At 42.5% G+C, this 22,281-nt stretch overlaps 2 protein-coding genes and 2 long non-coding RNA genes across 6 annotated transcripts in view; 2 read left to right on the top strand and 2 right to left on the bottom strand.

Moving 5' to 3' along the window:
* Nucleotides 1-10,176, top strand: part of map3k13 (mitogen-activated protein kinase kinase kinase 13) — a 41,798-nt gene extending 31,622 nt beyond the window's left edge. For all 3 annotated transcript variants that reach the window (XM_020594800.1, XM_020594801.1, XM_020594802.1), the window contains 13 exons: nt 851-1,560; nt 2,649-2,832; nt 2,986-3,177; nt 4,063-4,221; nt 4,471-4,629; nt 4,776-4,884; nt 5,088-5,197; nt 5,456-5,572; nt 5,647-5,790; nt 5,915-6,668; nt 6,760-6,830; nt 7,033-7,324; nt 7,422-10,176. In XM_020594800.1, the coding sequence (XP_020450456.1) occupies nt 924-1,560; nt 2,649-2,832; nt 2,986-3,177; nt 4,063-4,221; nt 4,471-4,629; nt 4,776-4,884; nt 5,088-5,197; nt 5,456-5,572; nt 5,647-5,790; nt 5,915-6,668; nt 6,760-6,830; nt 7,033-7,324; nt 7,422-7,523 (3,030 nt within the window). In that variant the 5' untranslated portion in view covers nt 851-923 and the 3' untranslated portion in view covers nt 7,524-10,176. The remainder of the gene's footprint in view (nt 1-850; nt 1,561-2,648; nt 2,833-2,985; nt 3,178-4,062; nt 4,222-4,470; nt 4,630-4,775; nt 4,885-5,087; nt 5,198-5,455; nt 5,573-5,646; nt 5,791-5,914; nt 6,669-6,759; nt 6,831-7,032; nt 7,325-7,421) is intronic.
* Nucleotides 1,426-2,976, bottom strand: LOC109957151 (uncharacterized). Its single transcript, XR_002274505.1, has 4 exons — nt 2,863-2,976; nt 2,639-2,738; nt 1,799-1,903; nt 1,426-1,507 (listed from the first exon to the last, which is right to left on the bottom strand). It is a non-coding gene; the product is annotated as an uncharacterized LOC109957151 (long non-coding RNA).
* On the bottom strand, nt 3,084-11,427 carry LOC109957152 (uncharacterized). The gene is made up of 5 exons (XR_002274506.1): nt 11,345-11,427; nt 4,759-4,897; nt 4,504-4,612; nt 4,079-4,196; nt 3,084-3,139 (listed from the first exon to the last, which is right to left on the bottom strand). It is a non-coding gene; the product is annotated as an uncharacterized LOC109957152 (long non-coding RNA).
* Nucleotides 11,428-11,485: 58 nt separating this feature from the next.
* Nucleotides 11,486-22,270, top strand: pfkla (phosphofructokinase, liver a). The gene is made up of 22 exons (XM_020594803.1): nt 11,486-11,738; nt 12,472-12,545; nt 12,675-12,752; nt 14,261-14,450; nt 14,687-14,852; nt 15,232-15,276; nt 15,657-15,765; nt 15,943-16,038; nt 16,418-16,510; nt 17,197-17,322; nt 17,421-17,485; nt 17,697-17,760; nt 18,715-18,861; nt 18,949-19,019; nt 19,740-19,827; nt 19,919-20,071; nt 20,461-20,625; nt 20,716-20,777; nt 20,895-21,006; nt 21,109-21,208; nt 21,305-21,410; nt 21,492-22,270. Exons 1-22 carry the CDS (start codon nt 11,651-11,653, stop codon nt 21,637-21,639), a joined length of 2,346 nt encoding a protein of 781 aa, XP_020450459.1. The 5' UTR covers nt 11,486-11,650; the 3' UTR covers nt 21,640-22,270.
* Nucleotides 22,271-22,281: the final 11 nt, after the last annotated feature.

The following is a 22,281-nucleotide window of genomic DNA, read 5'->3' as shown; positions in this document are numbered from 1 at the left end:
CTTCCTGATATTGCTATCGCTGGGTATTGCTACATCTGCTGTGGTTCAGTGGGTAGAGCAGTTGTCTCCCAACCAATCACAGCGCCTCCAGTCCACATGTCGAAGTGTCCTTGGGCCAGACACTGAACCCCCAAGTTGCCCCCGATGGTTAGAGCCATCGGTCTGAGTTGGCGCCGCAGATGGCTGCCTTGGTTCTGTACCAGAAACAACTTCCTTGTGTGTAACATACTTGGCCAAATAAAGGTGATTATCCTTATTATATATATAAAAGTCTTTGCTCATATCACCTGCTCCTGGTGACATCTTGTTTCTCTGTGATAACTGTATTTAGACTTATCTGTTGTAGAAACCTGCGGCGGTTCAGTGGCTGATGAAAACTAGTATGTTTGCTGTGTGGCTGGTTATGGGTCTGTGGTAGCTATAGTATGTCTGGCATTGCTGGTTAAGCTGTGAAAATTGTGTGTGCCAGATGTTATGCACTCTGCAGTCCTAATCCCTGCTATATTGTTACTGCTTCACTGAGATCATATTAAAGATCTGGTTTTTGTGTGTGTGATTGATTTAGTGCAACTGTTACTCAAACATTTCCAGGAATAGCATGACATTCAATCTATTTTACAGTGTTTTTATTCAGAAACTCTCATATTTCTGACCTTCTCCACATGCAATGTTTGCATTGTCTGCATAAAATAATAATCATAAATGTAAAATGTCTCAATCCAGATCAAAGAGACGATCATCTATCCATGGATTTAACTTTATTTTAATGTGCCATTCATTTTCCATGTACTTTATAATTTAACTAACCCGTCTCTTTCTTGTTCTGTATCTCTTTCCTTCTACTCTGTAGGTGATTTTCAGTGTCCCAACGAACTAGTGCGTTAGGGCGCGTCCCACTCAGCATCACAGGAAACCCCGTCCACATGCATGACACCATGGGTAGTTCCCCCGAGGTGCTCTCGTGGACTTCCTGCCCCAGCCTGCTGGTGGGCAAACTGAAGGAGGAGCTCAAACTCACTGTGGTTGGAGATGTCATGAAGAAATCCAACTCCCCGAATTCCCAACCTCAGCCTCCTCAGGCCCCTTCGTCGAACTTACCTCCTCAGATTATCACTGACCTGGCCCCACCGACACACCTGCCCGTTCCCCTGCAGACACTGCAGCTGCCTGGCCAGGACGAGGACTCAGTGCTGGGGTGCCTAAGTCCCCCAAACATGGCCTTGAGTGTGGACTCAACGCGAAGTGAGGGTGGACACTTTGACAACAGTGTGCTCCAGTTGCAGGAGCAGTACCACGAGGAAGCCGGATCGCCACTGTCCTGTGAGCATGGTGGGTGTGGCAGTGGGATGGAGGAACAGATGGGAGAAGGGGACTGTCCCATGGACCACAGTGGAGAGGGACCACAGAGCCACCCCCATCACCCTGATGACATCAAACTACACTTCCAGAGAGCAGGGCCTGCGTCGGGGAGCTTCTTAGAGGGGTTGTTTGGCTGTCTTCGCCCAGTCTGGAACATTATAGGGAAGACATACTCAACAGAATACAAGCTACAACAGCAAGGTTAGCCCCTGGGTATTGTTTTTCTGCATGCCATCAATTTAAGAAATTAAATGCTGTGTTTAATTCAGATGTCCATATGTTTTTAACACTTCTGAGAAATAAACTTTAGATTCCCTCTTGTTTCTCCTAATGAAGTCTAAACCTGTAATTCAATAGCCACTTGCTTCACCATCTTGCTCTTGTGGTGTAGCTGTATAGCTGTTGGTTTCAGTTGAGGCTATGGTAAAGGTAGACTCACCTTGCTGCAGGACTGCCTGAAGAGACTGGACTCACAGGCTACTGGATATGAGTTGAGGTCAGACAGAACTGGGTTGGGTCGGGGTGGCTGGTCAGCTAATGTTCACTTGTAGTAGGTTAGAGATGTTACCACCAAGCATTGGCATGGTAAACATACTGTATCTTCATGTGGTACATAAAGGTCAACTCAAAACTATAAAAAAATATCAGACAAAATAGCCAAAAATATTCCAAGACTCCAAAGGGTTAAAGGATGAACAGCATATGACTCACTGTTTGACTATCCAAGACACTGAGAGCATGTTGCACAAGGCTTTAGGTTTATTTTGGTCAGTATGGATAAGCAACACAGTAACTACTGCTTACTGTGTTTGTGGTAATGTGCCACAGGTCTGTACTTCTGAGATGTACTGCACCTCTCAGTGTTGTTCCAATTGGAAAGGTGATAGGAGACACAAGTACAATGCATGTATGCTGAAAATGTTAACATATTATGATTTATGTTTTTCCCCTTTAAGATAGAAGTTCACTCATTAAAGAAATAACTTGATGTTGTCACATTTTCCAGGAAGTAACTTCATCAAACCAAGAATTAATCCAGTAAACATTTCAGTTTGTACAGGTTAAACAAACAACATATAACATGGTAGAGGTGCTGGTAGATGAAGCTGTAGCTTCATATTTACCATACAGATGTTAATAAGCATGTGAATATGCTACGCTGAAAGAGGAAATGTAACAACACAGAGTAAAGACTGACAAGGACAAATGCTAAAGAAAAAATTTAGATCATCTACACCTCAGAATGTAACACTATGTAGTTGTCATAACTGTAACTGACTTGTTTCCAGATATGTGGGAGGTTCCGTTCGAGGAGATTTCTGAGCTGCAGTGGCTGGGCAGTGGCGCACAGGGAGCCGTCTTCTTGGGAAAGTTCCGCTCTGAGGAGGTGGCCATCAAGAAGGTGCGTGAGCAGAAAGAGACGGACATTAAGCACCTACGAAAACTCAAGCATCCCAACATCATCAGCTTCAAGTAAGTCTGCAACCACTAGTTTTTTTTTACCTGGTTTAGTCCTGTTATTTTCAGCTGGTGGAGCTCTGAGTCCTGTTGTAGTGTGCATAGTTGACAGACATCGGGTTTGCTTGTTTGTCTATAAATGCGTTTCCTGCATTTGGTCAAAATTAGGGCCGTGTGCACTCAGGCGCCGTGCTACTGCATCATCATGGAGTACTGTGCCCAGGGCCAGCTGTATGAGGTGCTGAGGGCAGGGAGGAAGGTGACCCCCAGGCTGCTGGTGGACTGGGCCTCAGGCATCGCCAGCGGCATGAACTACCTACACCTGCACAAGATCATCCACAGAGATCTCAAGTCTCCCAAGTGAGTTTCCTGTTACAGGCGAGATTATAATTTACTTTCTTTAATTCTTTTTAATTCTCACTCCTGTGTGCTCTGAAACTATGAAAGTGATTCGCTTTGAAAGGCCTTTGAAGCAGGAACATCATGTACAGCTGTGTTGAGTTACATTAGAAATATAATTAATGAGAAGTTTGTTTTCTCTTGCAAATACAGCATGTTTTCCTGATTTCTAACAGTTTTATACTTTGGCGCAGCAGCCATGGGCTGTGGTCATGTTCTTAAAGCTGATCTGTAATGTTCAAGAAAACACTCAGCAACATTGCTGAAGACTACTTAGCCAGCAACAGCAACAACAGTTCAGCTTTTCAGCTCTGAACAGTAGTTCAAATGCCATAGTCAGATTCAATAAAAGCTAGTCGCCTTAGTGTAAGACCCAGTGTCCTGTCTCATCCAGCTTATTCTGTTCTGTACTCTGCACACTGGAGCCCTCTTTCTCTAATCAATATCATCATGCTGCAGAAGTGCCAAACGCTGTATTAGTCAGCAGAATGAAAGCAGGCTGAATGTGCTGGAAAGGTCAGTCTATTTGACTAATGGGATGATTCAGATGCAGAAATGTGCTTCTGTGACACTAAGTCTTTTAGGCTTGAAGATTAATTTTAAATGCTGCAAAAAGAAACGGGTGCTCATTTAAAACCCAGAATGTCACAGGAAAAACTTTCCCTGGATTAATTTTGGTCTGAAACTGCCGGGCTTTGACATGGATATATGTAGGTATCTAATAACTACAGAACACTTGACATAGTTTGTTATAGGATAACTGAAAACTTACTGCTGATCTTTTTTTGGTCCTGACCTTGCTAACAAGTGTGTTTTCCTGTTTGTGTGTGTGTGTGTGTGTTCTAGTGTGTTGGTCACCCACAACGACACTGTGAAAATCTCCGACTTTGGAACGTCCAAAGAGCTCAGCGACAAAAGTACAAAGATGTCATTTGCGGGAACGGTGGCCTGGATGGCCCCAGAGGTGATAAGAAATGAGCCTGTGTCGGAGAAAGTAGACATATGGTAAGTTCTAAAGTACCACCAATTTAAAATCAGATATTATTTTATGAAATATAGTAAAGCATAAATTCAGGATATGTATCATCAGAGCTTGATATAAAATTTGAGACTGATATATGCTAAATTAAGTTTGAAAGAAGTTACAGTAGGCCATTATTCCACTATAATTTGTCATTGATGAAGCTATTATTTTTGAGATTCCCTTTCTGGTGTTGCTATAGTGAGGTCTGACTCTTTATTTGTCTGTTGCAGGTCATTTGGAGTTGTGTTATGGGAACTGCTGACCGGAGAGATTCCCTACAAAGATGTAGACTCTTCGGCCATCATTTGGGGTGTTGGCAGCAACAGTCTTCACCTTCCTGTCCCCTCCACCTGCCCAGATGGCTTCAAAATCCTCATGAAGCAAACATGGTGAGCATGGACCATATCTTCAGTTCAATAACATACTATTCGTCCATCATTTATTTGAGGGCATTAGAAAAATTGTATTGATGCACCAGACAGAATCACTAAAAAGCACACATTGTCATTTAATCACACCTCCTCTCACCTTCCAGGCAAGGCAAGCCCAGGAATAGGCCGTCGTTTCGTCAGATCCTCCTACACCTTGACATCGCCTCTGCTGACATCCTTGGAACTCCTCAAGAGACCTACTTCAAGTCTCAGGTCTGTACAACAACTGAAAAACACAAACAAATTCAGCTTGTAGCACTCGCTAAATACTACACACTTATGTTGTAAGGATACACAGTATGCACTCAAAAGAAGAGGACTACGCAAGTCCTAGATATTTATTTATTTGCTCAAGATAAAATAATTTTCTCAGCCATCGTTGTCAGCATTTTGACTGTGTCCATCCATGTTAACAGGCAGAATGGAGGGAGGAAGTGAAGAAACATTTTGAGAAGATCAAAAGTGAAGGCACCTGTATCCACAGGCTGGATGAGGAGCTGATCCGACGCAGGAGGGATGAACTCAGGTGTGTATGAAATGAGAGCTAGAAGGAGAGATGATGGCCTTCACGGGCAGACAAGGTGATAGTAAGGGTGCTACCTACTGATGGTGCTGGTTCTTCTTCTTTGTCGGTAAAAAGAAAACAAATGCTGTGGCACTGTCATTTTGCTAATCTGTATAGAGCAGGTGTGCCATTTCCTTAAAATGCATCTGAAAGATGTTGCAAATTGATGGAGAAATTATTGGAAATGAACATGGGTGTGCATCTCCTGAACTCTCTCAGGCATGCACTTGACATCCGGGAGCACTATGAGAAGAAACTGGAGAGGGCAAACAATCTCTACATGGAGCTCAGTGCCATCATGCTGCAGTTGGAGGTCCGGGAGAAGGAACTAATGAAGTATGTAAATAAACATATGTTAATTATATAACTCCCGAGTCTGTCATGTAACTCTAATTCTGCCATCGCTGTAGAAGAGAGCAGGCAGTGGAGAAGAAATATCCTGGGACCTACAAGCGGCACCTGGTCCGACCCATCGTCAGGGCCAACGCTGTGGAGAAGCTCATCAAGAAGAAAGGAAGCATTTCTCACAAACCTGGGATGCCCCCCCCCAAAAGGTCTGAGCCTCAGCTAATTGAACTGAACATTCAGTCACAGTTCTTAGTAATTAAACAATTTATTAAAACACATGTTGTGTGAATACAATTATGATGTTAATGTTGCTGAATGCATTTCTTACAGGCCAGACTTGCTTCGTTCTGATGGCATCCCCAGTGTTGACCCTCTCCCCTCCCCTTCACCACTGTCTGCCAGCCCAAAGGTCTCCACGCCTCCTAGCAAAGCCCGCTACCGAAGCAAGCCTCGACACCGCCGCGTCAACAGTAAGGGAAGCCACAGTGAGTTCCCTGGAGTGCTGAAGCCGGTTTCAGGGGCACCAGAAGACACCCAGTCCCTCCAAGAGCAGTCATTCCATCACCACCATCACCACCACCCACCAACTGAGGGGCCCTTGCTCCCTCTGAAGGGCCGTGAGGAGGCTGTTGTGAACTGTGCCAACAACCTACGGTACTTTGGTCCTGCCGCTGCCCTCCGTAGCCCTCAGACTGACCACCTGCAGCGCCACATTTCCGGCTCCAGCCCTGACATCATTTCCACTGCTGTGGATGCAGACACACGACAGCGGACTTCATCCACCAGCTCCAATCCTATGCCGGGGGCTGGGGCTGGTCCTTTGTGCCCGTGCTGCCAGGCACACCCCTTCCCTGGCTGCCTACACTGTCAGGAAACCTTACCTGTGTCCAGCCGCCCAGAGCTACCCCACTATTCACTGCTCAGCACCAAAGAAGGCACCCAGTCTTCTTCAGTGGTGCCCAGCAAAGATCTAGCCTCAGACAGAGAGGCCACAAAGAAGGGCGAGCAGCAGGAACAGGAGACATCCCAGCACGTACTCGCCCTGCCCACTACACTGCCACGCACTCTCAGACAACTCAGGAAGGTATGCACACCTGGAAGCTTGCACCAATGAATCTGTAAAGTGTGTTTCTCTTTTGGAAACTGTGAAAGATGATTCAATTCTTTTCTTACAGGGTGGTGATGAGTCATCTGAAGAGGAGGAGGGAGAGGTGGATAGTGAAGTGGAGTTTCCAAGGAGACAGAGGTAACTACAGTTGTTTATTTAGTTTTTAAACTTGACCTTCACTATGTAATCACTGTTACATCATGTGGAGACACAACAGAAAAAGACCATCATGACAAAAATAATCATCATGCTTTGACTAGTCCCACAAACACTGTGTCAGATTATGTACCAGGTCAGAGGCAAATGTTTAATGAAACGAGCATCCTCTGCTCCTTCACAGACCTCATCGCTGTATGAGCAGCTTTCAGTCCTACTCCACCTTCAGCTCAGAGAACCTGTCAGTGTCGGACGGAGAGGAGGGAAACACCAGCGACCACTCCCACAGCGAACCCCTGGAGAGGCTGAGCGCCAGTCAGGAGGATCACCTGGATGACCTGCTGTCGCACACACCAGACATACCCATCGATATCTCCACTCAGTCAGATGGCCTCTCTGACAAGGAGTGCGCTGTCCGCAGGGTCAAGACCCAGATCTCTCTGGGAAAACTGTGCTCTGATGAACACAGCTACGAGGTCAGCACTGTGGATATGAGAGGATTTGTTTTAAGGCCATCCCTGATACCTGACACTGTGCTAATGTATCCCTGTCTTTTCCCTCTTTTTCTCTCAGAATCCGTTACAGTTTGGAGACTCAGACTGCGATTCGTCAGAAGCAGAGTGCTCTGACACCACAATTAGAAACAACAAAGTCGGAGCTCCTTCATCATGGTGAAACCCACCCCAGAGTTCAGTTCTGTTTTTGCCTGGAAGCCATCATGTCCCACTCTGCCCTGTAGAAAACCACAGCAATAAGAGGATGACATTGTGAACAAAGCTCTCTCCCTATAGCAGAGCCCCATGCAGTCTGTCCCAGAACTTCCTCTCTACCTTTAACTTCATGAGACACATTCCCTCTCATCTCTAGCACAGCGCCCAGGCAACCCATGGCAGGGATTCCCTTTTGAATGATAATGTACAGTAGATAGTGAAACATTCATAATTTATTTTTGTCTGACTTTTGAAGGAAAATTCAGGACCCCTGTAAAGCTGACATTTTGAAACGGATCATGGGATAACTGTGACTGAGACTGGACAAGGATGCACTTGATGATGATGAATATGTGTTGAAGGGCTGATCTGTCTGATGCTTGCAGCTGTGGGAAGTTATGTCACTATGATTGTTGGTCTCTCAGGTGACTGACACAGACTAGGAGTGTCACTACAGGCCTTTTGATCTGGCTGCAGTCTCTCTCAAGAAACCCCAAACCAACAAGCACTCTCCCTTACTACACTTTGACCAACCCGTTTTATCATGAGTTTACAATGCAGAGCACCGTTAACCCCCCCCCCTCCATCCTGTCCCCGTGGAAACAGTGTGAACACCAGCATGAGCGACCTGCCTCGCAACCAGACTTCCTCCCTCCAAACCAATGTACATATCTACATATCTAGTAACCCCCCACCCTAAACTAAGCATGCCTGTGCAGCTTGCAAAAGCTCTCAGAAGACTACATGAAGTGGACAGGCTAGCAGAGAAACAGAGAAGACGACTCAGCTGACAGCTAAGGAACTACAAATAAAAGAGACTCTTCTTCTTCCCCGACCGTGGTCATCGTCATCATCAATCAGATGTCATGACCCAAGTTATCGAAGGAGTAATCGTGTGTGTGTGTGTGTGTGTGTGTGTGCGTGTGTGTGTAATTGAATGCAAACCCTTTCTTCTCCATTAGACATTACAGTTTCAAGACTCATCTCAGGATTGTTTAAGGACTGTGTGAAACTGGACTGGACCATGTATAATTGTATGTAAGAATGTTCTTTGAGTGGTACATCTTATGGACCATGCAGGAATATTAAAAAAAAGGTCTTAAGGATAGCCTTGAAGTTCAACCCTTTACTGCTGTAACGGACACTAATGTCATGTAGATATGCAGAGTGTTTTAATTGCAACACAGGTGCAGTATCCCGTTTCTTTAAATGCACCTTTTCCCATGTACCATTTTCTAGCAGGCGAATTTATACTCTCTGATATGTAACATCCACAGAATGCTACTTGTTTTCTGTGCTGTAGTGAATAAAGCAGCAATAATATAGGTTGGCACTCAGTGAGAAAGAGGTTGCTTGCTCGGGATCTAGGGTGTCTAGCAGGCTAGACACAACACAGTGACTGGTGAGGAGGAGAGCAGCAAGTGTCAAACAGCTTAGTATAGTTGTGATATTTTTAAATTGTCCCATTATTGTGTACTCGCCTTTTTGGGACTTGATGCTCAGGTTTTATGTTTCTGATTGCGAACAGGAGCAATATATCAACAGCCACTAGATGGCGACAACATAATGATTTACTTTGCCTTGTGTTATGTAAATGTATTGGCCCCATTACTTTTTTAAAATTAAAAGTAAACTATCTGATGTTCCAGTAATATAACTTTTTTTTGTCAGGTTGTCTGTGAAATGGGATACTGCATCTGTGGACGCGTTAATGTTATTCCTGTTTTAGTATTTCTCATTCTTCCGTAGTGATAAACAGCCAGGGTTGAATTTAACGATGTCAAGATGTCAGCTCAAGTGTATGGAGAAGGCCACGGTTCTATGTAAGGAATACAAGCCAGAGACAAGGCCACAGAGCAATTAAGCTGCTCTTGGTTTTCATTAACCTCATCTCAGTGTTACTTCCTCCTGTATATAAACATCTGTAAATGCAACGTGATCTGTTTTTGTCCTGTCTTTAGTGTGTCACGCAGCTCGAGCAGATCCTTGAGCTTGTGTCACTGATGACCAGACAACTTGTTGGAAATGGGCAGGACATTCTTCAGTCTGTATCACATCAGTATTGAACACTGCAGGAGGGTATGGGTCATACAAACCCGAGTAGCATAAGGTGAATCTAAAACTGTACTGATGGATGAATGACCTTTTGCTTGAAAGCTTTGGAAAGACTTGCATGTGGTAGTGAACACAGCTGTTGCCTTTCCTTGAGTCTCCTTTAAATGTCTTCACTCTGTTTACGTTCATGTGAAATAACCTAGTGTATTGTAATCGCTGGGTAATCCGATCAAGCTGTTCATAACATTGTCTTTCTGGCTATATCCTGTGAAGTATGATTGTTGTAAAGTTTTAATTTAATTTAGATTTTTTTTCTTTGTAGCTGGCCTACACGATTATTGAATTAATTTATTATGAATGACTGGCAAGGTGTAGTGTTCTTTTTAATTTCAGGCAGCTTTAGAAATATCATGACTTATGATTTCTCCTGAAAAGTATTATTTAAAGGAAGCACAATGAAAGGGTATGGGAAGAGTGCAGTATTTGTATGTAAGAACAAAAGCATTGTCATATCACTGACCTTGTAGGGGACCATTCATCATGTAGATCATCAGTGCAGATGACGTATCCACAAAATTTTGAAAAAAAACCGTGTTTTTTTTTTTTTTTTTTTTTTAAATCTTGACATAGATGATAAGGAATCACTTCTGTATCAACTAAAAGCCAGTCAGTTGACTGTCGCTGCAGGGTAAATGTGTGATGTTGATTTCTGTACTTCTGCAGTGATCACTTCCCCTATTTATTTCATCAAAATACCAGTTACTTACATCTGAATTTCTGTGAAACTGTCTCTAACTGTAGACATTATGTCGCCTCATCCCATGTATCAAACAGCTGTTTCTTTGTTAGTCCCGTTTCCAACTCTCTTTCCTATTGAATGGCATACGATCAACCAATCCTGTCAGTTTCCTCTATTATCCAGTGTACAGTGCAATGGATATCTGGGAGAATAAAATCAGCGCAAACAACTGCATGGAATAAATGCTGATGTACTGTACTCAAAACACTGCTCTCTTTCTTCTGTGGCAAAGAAAATTATAACAAATTTGTATCCGTTCCGCACATATCAATTAAGCAATATCAGAATTAGCTTTTAAAACTCAGTGCAGATTATCTGTAAATGTGTATAACCATAATACATCCAGATAGCAACACCAACAACAACTCAGCCCTGACTTCCTTAAATAAATGAATGTCCCGTTAGGTGTCGCCACAACGAAGCATCATACTGACGTTTCGCATGTTGATATTTGGCACGTGTTTTACGCAGGATGCCCTTCCTGACGCAACCCTGATTCGAACCCAGCACGCAGCGGCGAAAGCGCTGCGCCGTAACCACTAGGCTGTCCCCTACACCTGGTGGTTACCCCTCCGACCACCAGGGGGCGCCTGGTGGTCGGAGGTGTAAACATAGATAACAAATGACATAGGCTACATGTAATTGAAAATGACTCCTACATACAGTAATATATATATTACATATATATATTTATTTTACTTTGTATACTGTGGGGTAGAATGTGTAGTCCACAATACTTGCCTCTGAATGGCAGTTTAGTAGAATTACAGAAGTAGCACAAAAATAGAAACAGGCTACTGCAATAGGCCTACAGTTTAAGTACTTCGAAGCTGTACTTAAGGACAGTATTAAATGCACTTACTCTCCAGCACTGAAGTATTTAGTAGATGTTGTGATGCTCTGTCATAGTGAGAGTGTTGGTGCAATCATACCTGTAGTGAAAGTGTTCGTGCGGTACGTGCTGATCTTCAGAGCTCAGCGAGAAGGCGGGGTTTCCATTATAAGTCGAACAAGCTCGTCGGAAGGTGCGGGGCTGTAAAGTAAACGTACACCGTGCTCCTGGAGCTTCCCTTGACAGGGCGGAGTCACCGTGGAGAGATTTGCGGAGGTTTGTTGGCAACAAGGAAGCGACGTTTGGATTAAGCTCAGACTCACGACGCAAAACCCTTTGGTTTGCTCGTTAACAGACGTTCCTTAATTTCCGCATAGTTTCGTTGTTTTAAACTGAGTGGGTCAAAATGTCCTCGTCGATGGACTTGGAGAAACTGAAGATGACGGGAGCTGGTCGGGCCTTAGCGGTGCTGACCAGCGGTGGAGATGCACAAGGTAAAAACTTAATCAAAGTAGCATTATAATGCAGTTAGTAGCATTTAGGTGCGTGCATAAATACGACACTGTGCTTCTGCACCACATGTTTACATAAGAAGGTAAAATGTAAAATTGAGTGGACGCTTCGTGAGAGTCTGGTCCAAATGACAGTTGGGCGGTGTCAGCTGTTTAACCTTCAGATGACTGCACACTCTAACAGATTAGACCATGGGTCAAAGGTCATATATGGGCTGCAGACTGCACACTGTCAGATCAGATCATGGGTCAAAGGTCATATATGGGTCATCTATTGTATACTACTGAACAACGGTGGAAAGTAACATTACTTACCAGAGAACTGTGATTGGGTACAAGTGATGGTACTACCTGTACTTTACTTATTTTCATTTTACTCCACTACATTTGTTACAGTTGCTTTGCAGATTCATTTAGTGATAATCTAATCATAGACAACAATAGACTATACTGCACCTTGTTTTGAAATGAGCCATATGCGTAAATAAGTGCTTTTAGTTTTTGCACGTAATATATATTTTGATGCTAAATACTCTTCACATTTTGAATACTTGTAGCTGAATATTTCTAGACTGTGCTATTTTTACTTAAGTGAAAGCTCTGAGTACTTCTGTTTCACACCTGATAGCTCCGACAATGTGTCAGGGTGTGTGGTTCTGGTGACTGATAACAAGTCATGGACACCACCGTGTTTAATATTCCCTTCTTGGTGCAGGGATGAACGCTGCTGTCCGAGCTGTGGCCCGAATGGGTATTTATGTGGGGGCCAAGGTCTACCTCATTTATGAGGTAAACAAGCTGTTTCATCCTATTGGTATTAATGTGACCCTAATGAACATACTGCACAATCAGCCCATGTTGTTCTTGTCATAAGAGCTGGACTAGCATTTGACATATACTGTGATTTGGAAATGACAGGGATACCAGGGCCTGGTCGACGGGGGAGACTGCATCAAATTGGCAAACTGGCAGAGTGTGTCCAACATCATCCAGCTGGTAGGTTAAAATATGATCTTCAGTTCCTATGGACAACAGTGGTAAAGGTAGCAGTAGTATCACAGTTTTAACTTGTAGCAGGAAAGGCACAGGTGTTGCTAATAACATTAGTGATGTCTCTGTGCTGTTTAGATGTCACAGTCAGACGTGACCGCAACATGGATCAATTTGATTATTTACACCTGTGCTTCTTCTACTGTCACATGTCAAAATCTCTTCTGTGCTGTAATTGTATTAGAGTTTAGACTTTTTGTTGTTTCTTTCTGATCTTAAATCTCTCCTTTATTTCTTTTTTTAATGGTTTTAAAAGGAATTGTATTGTTTCATCTATTTCCTCTCATCTGTTCTCTCCCTGCCTGTCTAATGTGGGTAATAACCTGGTAAGGGGCCGTGCTGAATGTGCTACAGTATAAACCTTATCTGAAGAGGCAGCAAGTTGCATTATTCATAAAGAAAAATATAAGCAGTCAAGCTGTCTTTTTTGTTTTGAGTAAATATGTTGAATGGCATGTGTTATTCTTTCTAAAGCAAATCTCTTTGTTTTTTATTGTAGATAAGCCAGATTTGTATAGTGTTGGTTCCCAACCATTTTTGCTCATAATACAACAAATGTGTGAGCCCATGTCTTGAGGATTATGATATTGAGAAGATCAGGCCAAAATAAACCTAATTTTACAACTAAGACTAATTTTGTGTGGCAGAGTGTTGTCGCCCACAGTAATGATCTCACAACCCCTTAGGTTCATTTTGTGATCTCCTGGGAGCCATCGCTGTATAGATCTAGTTGTGGTGGATTGCAGTTTGCTTTATACATCAGAGAGCGTCACCAATGTATATGGGCGGAGCCAGGGGGTGGCCAAGGGTGGCACCCCAAAATCTGATTGGCCACGCCTGGTGCCACCCCTGCCAGAGTCAAACTGTGATGCTTGTCAGTATTAATGAATGGAAAAAATGACAAATTGTTGCCTTAAATATAACTAACATTTTTCTGGTGCTTTATAATTGGTATTATTAAAATTACTTTAATTTTTTTATCATGCATACAGCATGATGTTTGCATTCATCTTCCCGACTGGTTTGCTGTGGAGTACCTGGCATGATTTTCAGTAGAAAGGGGGGGACCTATGTGCAGCAGCAAAGTTAGCTAAAGAGAGCATTATGTGTTTCATGTTTGGACAAAATAAACTGATTTTTAATAATGTGTGACTTATTATTAGAACTAGTGGCTTAATTAACTTTTTACATGTGTTTCACATGTGCCACCCCTCTCTGAGACTGTGCCCCAGCCTGGCCAGCCCATACAAAACTTTCTAGATCCACCCCTGCGAATGAGTGATCACTTGTGATTGGGTTTTATTTCCCAATCCCTGGTCTCATTTGATCTAGTCTTACATAAGATATCTGATGTGTCTTAAGCCAGAGAAAAAAGGAAGCCCTGTCAGATTACACTGTCCTTTATGCCTTAGCTGAATTGATTTGTGACTTGTTATATATTGTCCCTGTTGCAGGGTGGGACTGTGATAGGTAGTGCCCGATGCAAGGCCTTCATGACCCGTGAGGGCAGGCTTGCCGCTGCCTTCAACTTGATGAAGAAAGGCATCACCAACCTGTGTGTGTGTGGTGGGGACGGCAGCCTCACCGGAGCCAACATCTTCCGCAACGAGTGGAGCAGTCTGCTGGCAGAGCTTGTCCAGAAAGGTAAAGTAAACGAACTGTCAACTTGTCACTGAGCTTTGAAATCATTTACTATCATTTTGTACTCAAAGTGCATATTGAAAACAATAAGGTAAATAAAAATTAATTTTATGGTGAAATAGTCCTTTAAAGCATGATTTCCCATGAACACTGATACTGTACTGTATATAGACGGTCCATTTCAGTATCGTGTGTGTGTGTGTGTGTGTGTGTGTGTGTGTACACATGTGCTATTTCAGGAAGGATCCTAGACACTCAGGCCAATAAGCACGGTCACCTGAATATCGTGGGGCTTGTGGGCTCCATAGACAATGACTTCTGTGGCACCGACATGACCATTGGAGCCGACTCTGCGCTGCACCGCATCATGGAGATAATTGATGCTATCACAACCACTGCGCAAAGGTCAGACACTGTGACGCTGAACACTGACAGCATAGAAGCAGCTGGTTTTTCATCAGAGTTGTTATCTTTAGGTCATTGATGAAAGTAAAGCTTTGGCATTTGGACCGTTGTTCAGCCAAATTTTGTAATTTGAAGCTGTCACCTAATTAATGATAGTAATTTAATGATTACGTATCAGTCGTTAGTTGCAGACTTATATTCTAATTTAATAGAATGCAGTCACTCCAGCCAGGTTTTGCTGTATTCCAACTCTCATCAAGCCTGTGTGAGATTATTTCTATGAGCTTGCTGCCTCAAACTGTCAGCTCTCTGTTTGTATGCTCTTGTCCTTGTAGCAAAAGTTTATTGTCTCAATAAAGATGTTATGTGCCTCCTACAGCCACCAGCGCACTTTTGTTTTGGAAGTCATGGGGCGCCACTGTGGGTGAGTAACACTTTGACCCATTTTTCTATTGTGCACTGTACACACTCACTGGCCACTTTATTAGGTACACCTGTACAGTTGTATGCACTTCAGTGCAACACTTCTGCCTTAACATCTGTGTTTATGAAGATGACATTATTATGACATGTTTCAGGTTTTGATTAAATTGTCATAACTGTATAAATTCAATTATATGTTTATTATTGAGGTCATAGTTAAAAGTGGTGTTGTACTGGACTATGTTTTATTCAGAGGTGTTCCTAATATTCTGACCTTCTCATGCTACATTGAAGTGCATACAATTGTACAGGTATAGTTAATAAAGCGGCTGGTGAGTGTATGCTACCACTGAATAAAAATATTCTGTGCTATTATCCTAGATATCTGGCCTTGGTGTCAGCGCTGGCATCTGGGGCAGACTGGCTATTTATCCCAGAGGCTCCTCCGCTGGAGGGCTGGGAAGATCGTATGTGTGACCGTCTAGCGGGGGTAAGACACGAAAAGTAGTCCAGTATAGTAGAGTGTATTCTGTGTGTAGTATATACACTTTTATTTGAGGGAGTTGTAGTCTGTGCATTTCAAAATAAAGGAGTCTGATTTGCCTTTCTTACAAGCAGAATTGTGCTTACTAACATGGCTAATGTGTAAGTAACCGTTTACTTCCAGAGCCGCACAAAGGGATCCAGACTCAACATCATAATTGTTGCAGAAGGAGCCATTGACACAAATGGCAAGCTCATCTCCTCAACTTATATAAAAGATGTAAGTTTAAAGATTTATACGATGGGGATGAAAGATGACTCTGTACTGTTTGTAACATTTGCTCACCGACCAAGAGGTGGTTTGATGTCAAATTATAACTCCAGTGTTTAGCAGGCATAAAGTTGAACAGGCAGAAATGAGTTTGGTGCTCAAATGTTTGGAGTAAATGAAGGATACACACTCTACTCCATATCAACAGAAAATGCATTGACATTTGTGCCAGTGTTTTTTTTTTTTTAAGGAGACGAAGAAGATCTGATTTGTAAAATACTTCAGTAGAGTTTCCACTCAAACATTTGTCTTATCCTCTCTGCTGTTTATACATGCTTAGTGACAAATACATTATTATACACTGAAATGCTTCCATGTCTGCTTGAAGCTTGTGGTAAAACGGTTGGGTTACGACAGCAGAGTGACAGTGCTTGGACATGTTCAGCGAGGAGGAACTCCCTCAGCGTTTGACAGAATACTGGTGAGCTGGACAGCATATTTTATATTTTATTATTTATGACAGTTGAATGAAATGTTGACGTAATATAATGCTCTATTTCACCAATGGTTTCAATGTTTAATTGCATAAACTGCAAATCTGAACTGTGGGACATGCCTCACGTAGCCTTTGTAGGGTGTCAGATGTCTGATAAATGCTAACCATTTGAACTTCTGCTTTATACTGAAGCCAAACTGACCTAAAACAAGCTTTACTGCAAAAATTCACAACATTTTTATGCATTTTCCCTTTTGCTTATAATAAGTGGCCATTAGATTAGTGCTGCATTACATAATAAGATGTCCTGACGTTGAACACAACAGATGTTTATCAAATTAGACAGTGTTATAATGGCACTTTTTTTTTTATTTCAGAAATAGTTTTGGAAGGAATCTGAACTTGTAATGATAATTTCGAAAACCAAATAGCATGTCATAAATTCCAGTATATTGGGAAGACATACATCTATATGACTGTATTACAGTGATCGACCTATTTCAGTACTTTATACATGTCCTCAGTAAATGTTGACATTGTCAAATCTGCAATTTAGACAAACCACCATCCACATAACAAGTTACATTATTATAGTAATGGGTAGGAGATGATCATGTACATTTATCATTATTTAGGTATATGCATGTGTATGTGTGCGCTTGTGTTTTCAGAGCAGTAAGTTGGGTGTGGAGGCGGTGGTCGCCCTGTTGGAGGCGTCTCCCGACACCCCACCCTGTGTCATTGGCCTGTCGGGGAACCACTCTGTTCGTCTGCCTCTAATGGAGTGCGTGGAGCTGGTGGGTCTCTTTCCTCTCTTCTAGAATTGATTTGAACGGATATGCATGCAGACAGTGGGAGATTGCTGTATTGTTCAATTCTTTACTGTCGACTACAGACCAAGTTGGTGCAGAAAGCCATGAATGAGAAGCGGTTTGATGAATGTGTCGCACTGCGTGGAGGGTGAGAGCTGAGATTATTGAATAGTTATATCAGTCATATCTAATTATGATTATGAAAAATTTCCTTCATGTACAGTATGTCAATTAACTTTTTGTGCATCCCATGTAAATGTGTCATCCATGCGTACTGATTTGATCATACCTACAATTTCATTTAATTTTTTCCTGTGCAAATAAACAAAACAAAGATAAAACAAATGATTTTTTTGCAGGAGTTTCGAGAACAACTGGAACATCTACAAGCTGCTTGCCTTCCCGAAGCCGGCCCAATCTGAAGTAAGTCTGTCATTACACATGGACACACACCTGCATACACTTACAGTGTTCGATTTATTGGTATAGTCAGCGATTCTAGCAAAAGAATGTTTACGTTTTGATCACCATGTACACAGATCCACAAGTCATTTCAGTTAGGATCTCCTAATCACGTCACTCAATTCATGAACACACATTACCACGGCAACGATACTAGCGACTGGAGGAAGACCCCCATGACAAAGGAGACGTCAGAAAACTAGCGAGTGGGGCACAACATGTGGTCAACTAGCTACAAGCGCCACTGTTATTCTCCCACAACAATCTCCTGTAGCCATAGCTGAGGACAGAACGTCTGCAAACTAGAGGTTTAGCTGAATGTCCTGCGGAAAGTTGATTTAGCAAAGAGGCTAACGTGACACTGGTATTTGCTAACATAACGTTACCACACAGATTAGCCTACCTATTTGAACAACATCATAGTGACCATAACAATTTTCAGTGGCACATAGCAAACAATTTACCCACCTGTCCAGCAGGTGGGTAAATTGTTCAGCTGCTTCTGTCTTTCTCTGCCTGGGTTGTTTAGTTGTATAGTGGAAGCTGTGGAGCTGGTACTTTTTCAACCATCCCTCCCTTTCGGCTGCAGCAATGTTGTGAATTTTCTAAATTGAACCATACCCCCGCCCACACACACAAACACACATGCCGTGCACAAGCAAGATCACCACTTTGTGCTGATTGGCTGAAATTAGCTGGGCCGACTCCGATCCTTTTTTCAGCTTTTACAGAGCGAGCACAGCACACGCCCACCTGGGGTTCGTAGAGCACACAAACTGAAAACCAGAGAAATGTGAGGACAATTTAGCTGAATATGACAAAATGTGTAATGACTTAGAATCGCTGTCTATACCTTTAACACACAGAGAGGAGTCACAGAAGTTAAATAATGATGTCTGACTCCTGTCCACTCAGAGCAATTTCTCTTTGGCTATTCTGAATGTGGGAGCTCCAGCTGCAGGGATGAACGCAGCGGTGAGGTCAGCTGTGAGATTAGCACTCACTCATGGACACAAGGTCTACGCTGTCAATGATGGATTTGAAGGACTGGCCAATGGAGCAGTAAGTCCTTCCACCACTGCAGCAGGTTTTAGCACTGTATGAGACCAGGAGGACACTGTTCTGTACTGACATCTTGTCTGCTGGCAGGTTTTTGAGATTGAATGGCACTATGTGGCTGGATGGACGGGCCAAGGAGGCTCACTACTAGGGACAAAACGGTGAGTGACAGGAGTCAGGACCCTTTGATTTCAATGAAGTGAATGGAGTTAACTATTTTAACTTACCTGTTTAGTACTGTACTTCCATTAAGATGTGGGAATTACAGGAGAGAAAAAGGCAGTAACAGATACAGTAGAGGATGTGTGTGCAATATGATCACATATACCCACAACATCATTTTACCGTGTTGAAGATCCCCGTCATATCTTTGGGTGTACTGGCCATTACGCACAATGTGGCAAATCAGTGGGCACATGGAAGTTTTGGATTTTGATGATTTAGGTTAGGCAAAAACACATTTTCTGTCTAATTATAACATCAGTGAACGTTTTCTCAATTTTTAGAAAAATGCACTACATTACAATATACAGTATGTTTAATATACCTAATTACCTATTTTATCTTTATGGCCCAAACCTAGCAGAAGGTGAAATAGCCTGATGTTTATCCTACACTTCCCATTATACAACTCAGTGTTCAGTCTTTTAAATTCAGTTTTTATTGCAGATTTTCTGGTAAAAATATATTGTCTCAAAGGCAAAGCTGAGAGCCCTAGCCCCTGGTTTTGTTAGACTTGACACAGCGCCGTCCGGGGACGCTGGAAAATTTTTTGCAAGCTACGTAATACTCCTTGTGACGAACGAATTGCCTTTGACATGCAAAATTATTGGAGTGCCCCTTTTGATACTTTTTAATGTCTATCTCATGTCCTTCTTCAGAACTCTTCCAAAAACAATGATGGAGAAGATTGTGGAGACCATTGGCAAGTTTAAAATCTCAGCTTTGCTCATAATTGGAGGATTTGAGGTAATTAGTTGTATATCGACAGTGTAATTACTTCATAGTGTCCGTGTTGTTTCAGAGTGATTGTCACTGTACCCTTTGATGACTTTCAAAGGCATATGAAGGTGTGCTGCAGCTGGTTGAAGCCCGGGGTCATTATGAAGAGCTCTGCATCCCCATGTGTGTCATTCCTGCCACCATCAGCAACAACGTCCCTGGAACTGACTTCAGCATAGGAGCAGACACCGCTGTCAACGCTGCCATGGAGGTAATGCTGAGCAGATGGCACATTAACAGTATGGCTTTGATGTTTCAGGATTAAGATAAACATAGATGGAAGCAAGTCAGAAGACATCACATTTAACATGAGCCTCTATTATATATTACTGATTTGAATTCAAATACAAGTCAGAACAGCAGTGATCATGAGTATTTAGTTGTTTTAATCCCTAAACCTTCAGAGTTGGGCAGTTCTCTGGTTCACCCCTATAATTCCATACAAACCTGCTCTGTTCTGGTCTGTCTTTACTCTTTCTAGAAGCTGCACAGTGAGCTCCAAAGCTGGCACACAGTACAATGTAGGTCAGGGTTCACTTTTCCTCTGTCTTCAGTTGACACAGTCTCCGTTGCACTCTGCCATTTCGATTTCCTCATCAGGGTTGTGACAAGATCAAGCAGTCTGCCTCTGGGACTAAGAGAAGAGTGTTTGTGGTGGAGACTATGGGTGGATTCTGTGGCTATCTGGCAACCTCCACTGGTATCGCTGTGGGTGCTGACGCAGTCTACATCTATGAAGACCCCTTCAACATCCATGACCTGACTGTAAGACCAAAAAAAGCCTGTGCTGTTTCTTTTCTTTCATCTATAATGTTCACAGGCTTCTGTTTCTTTAACTGTCTGGCCCTTTGACAGACCAATGTGGAGCATTTAACTGAAAAGATGAAGAAGGACATCCAGCGGGGTCTAGTACTGAGGTACTGAGTACCAAATGACATTGATATCCTTAACAAAACAAACAAATCACACTGTGTATAACGAAATATTGTTGGATGTAGTTTTTCCTCTGTTGAACATTTTCTTTGTCATAACAGGAATGAAAGATGCCATGAGAACTACACTACAGATTTCATCCATAAGCTGTATTCAGCTGAAGGAAAGGGCGTCTTTGACTGCAGAGTCAATATACTGGGACACCTGCAGCAGGTGTGGAGCCACTGTGAAATTCGCAAACACAGCTTAGCAACATGAAACTGAAGCGACTGAGTCTTGTAACATATTTATACTGAGTTTGCTGTCATGCTCTAGGGAGGGGTGCCTTCTCCCTTTGACAGAAATTTTGCCACCAAGTTGGGTGTGAGGGCTGTCGAGTGGATTTCACAGCAAATAACTGAAAGCTTCCGACAAGGTAGACTTAATGTATAAAGTCATAGCTTACACAAATTAGTCAGAAACCCAAAGTTAAACCACTGTGCTGTAATGATTCCACCGTTTCCCCCATCAGGCCGTGTGTTCGCCAACTCAGCAGATACAGCATGTGTACTTGGCCTCAACAGGAAGGTCATCGCATTCACCCCCGTCACTAAACTGAAGGCTGAGACAGATTTTGAGTAAGAAAATTCACAGTTTTGTCAAATGAGTGTTCATTTTTAAGCAGTGTTACCATTTTATGAATTCTGCCTGTTTTTCAGGCACCGGATGCCCAAGGTCCAGTGGTGGTTTCATTTGCGGCCAATGCTAAAAATGCTGGCCAAGTACCAGACCAACTTCTGTGAGTATGTCCCAGGAGAGATTGCACATGTGACTCGACGCTCCATCAGCATCGACTGTGGGTTCTAGGCTCTCTGAAACTACAGTATACTTTCTCCATTTTTAACCCTTATCTGTCCATTCTTTCTTTCTATGCAGACTACACATTTTAGGAATGGCTTTTAATCTGATGCTATGTGTGTTTACAAGTCTGAACCAGTATATTATGTAAACATGTACTTCAAGTATTCATTTATTGACTGAGGTATTTAATGCAGATACTCCTTATGCCAAGAAAGCCGTTGTATAGGCTGCCATAAAAACACACCCAGGTGTTGTACTAAAGCATTATATAAAACAAATCAGACATAGTCTGATCCATTTTCATAGAAAAAGTGTGCAATGCATGTTTCTCGTTAACTTCTGGAGACCTTCTATTATGTGCCCAGTGGTTGAGATATGCTTCTGATGCACTTTATGTCAGTATGACTCAGGGGACCAGTGAGATGTTAGTTTCCTTTTACTTATACACTGGATGACTGAAATCCTGCTTCTTTTATTACTTACTGAACAAACTAAACAGCAAATCACAAAATATTAAGCAGTTTATTACACTGTATTAAAAACTATATACTTCACAGCTTCTGAAACTGGTGAAAAAAAATGAACTTGCATTGTGTTTTTGTTATTAATGCTATATCTGTCTTCAATAAACTCATTCAACTATTATAT

Source organism: Monopterus albus, unplaced genomic scaffold, assembly GCF_001952655.1.
Source record: "Monopterus albus unplaced genomic scaffold, M_albus_1.0 scaffold24.1, whole genome shotgun sequence".
NCBI lineage: Eukaryota > Metazoa > Chordata > Actinopteri > Synbranchiformes > Synbranchidae > Monopterus > Monopterus albus.
Note: the sequence above shows the minus strand (reverse complement) of the source record. Positions and strands in the feature narration are given on the sequence as shown.

Excerpts from the sequence above, each read along its gene's own strand:
- pfkla (XM_020594803.1), top strand. The coding sequence starts at position 11,651 with ATGTCCTCGTCGATGGACTTGGAGAAACTGAAGATGACGGGAGCTGGT. Across the intron at positions 15,766-15,942 it reads TGTGTGACCGTCTAGCGGGG|AGCCGCACAAAGGGATCCAG; the intron begins GTAAGACACGAA and ends GTTTACTTCCAG. Across the intron at positions 17,323-17,420 it reads TAATGGAGTGCGTGGAGCTG|ACCAAGTTGGTGCAGAAAGC; the intron begins GTGGGTCTCTTT and ends TGTCGACTACAG.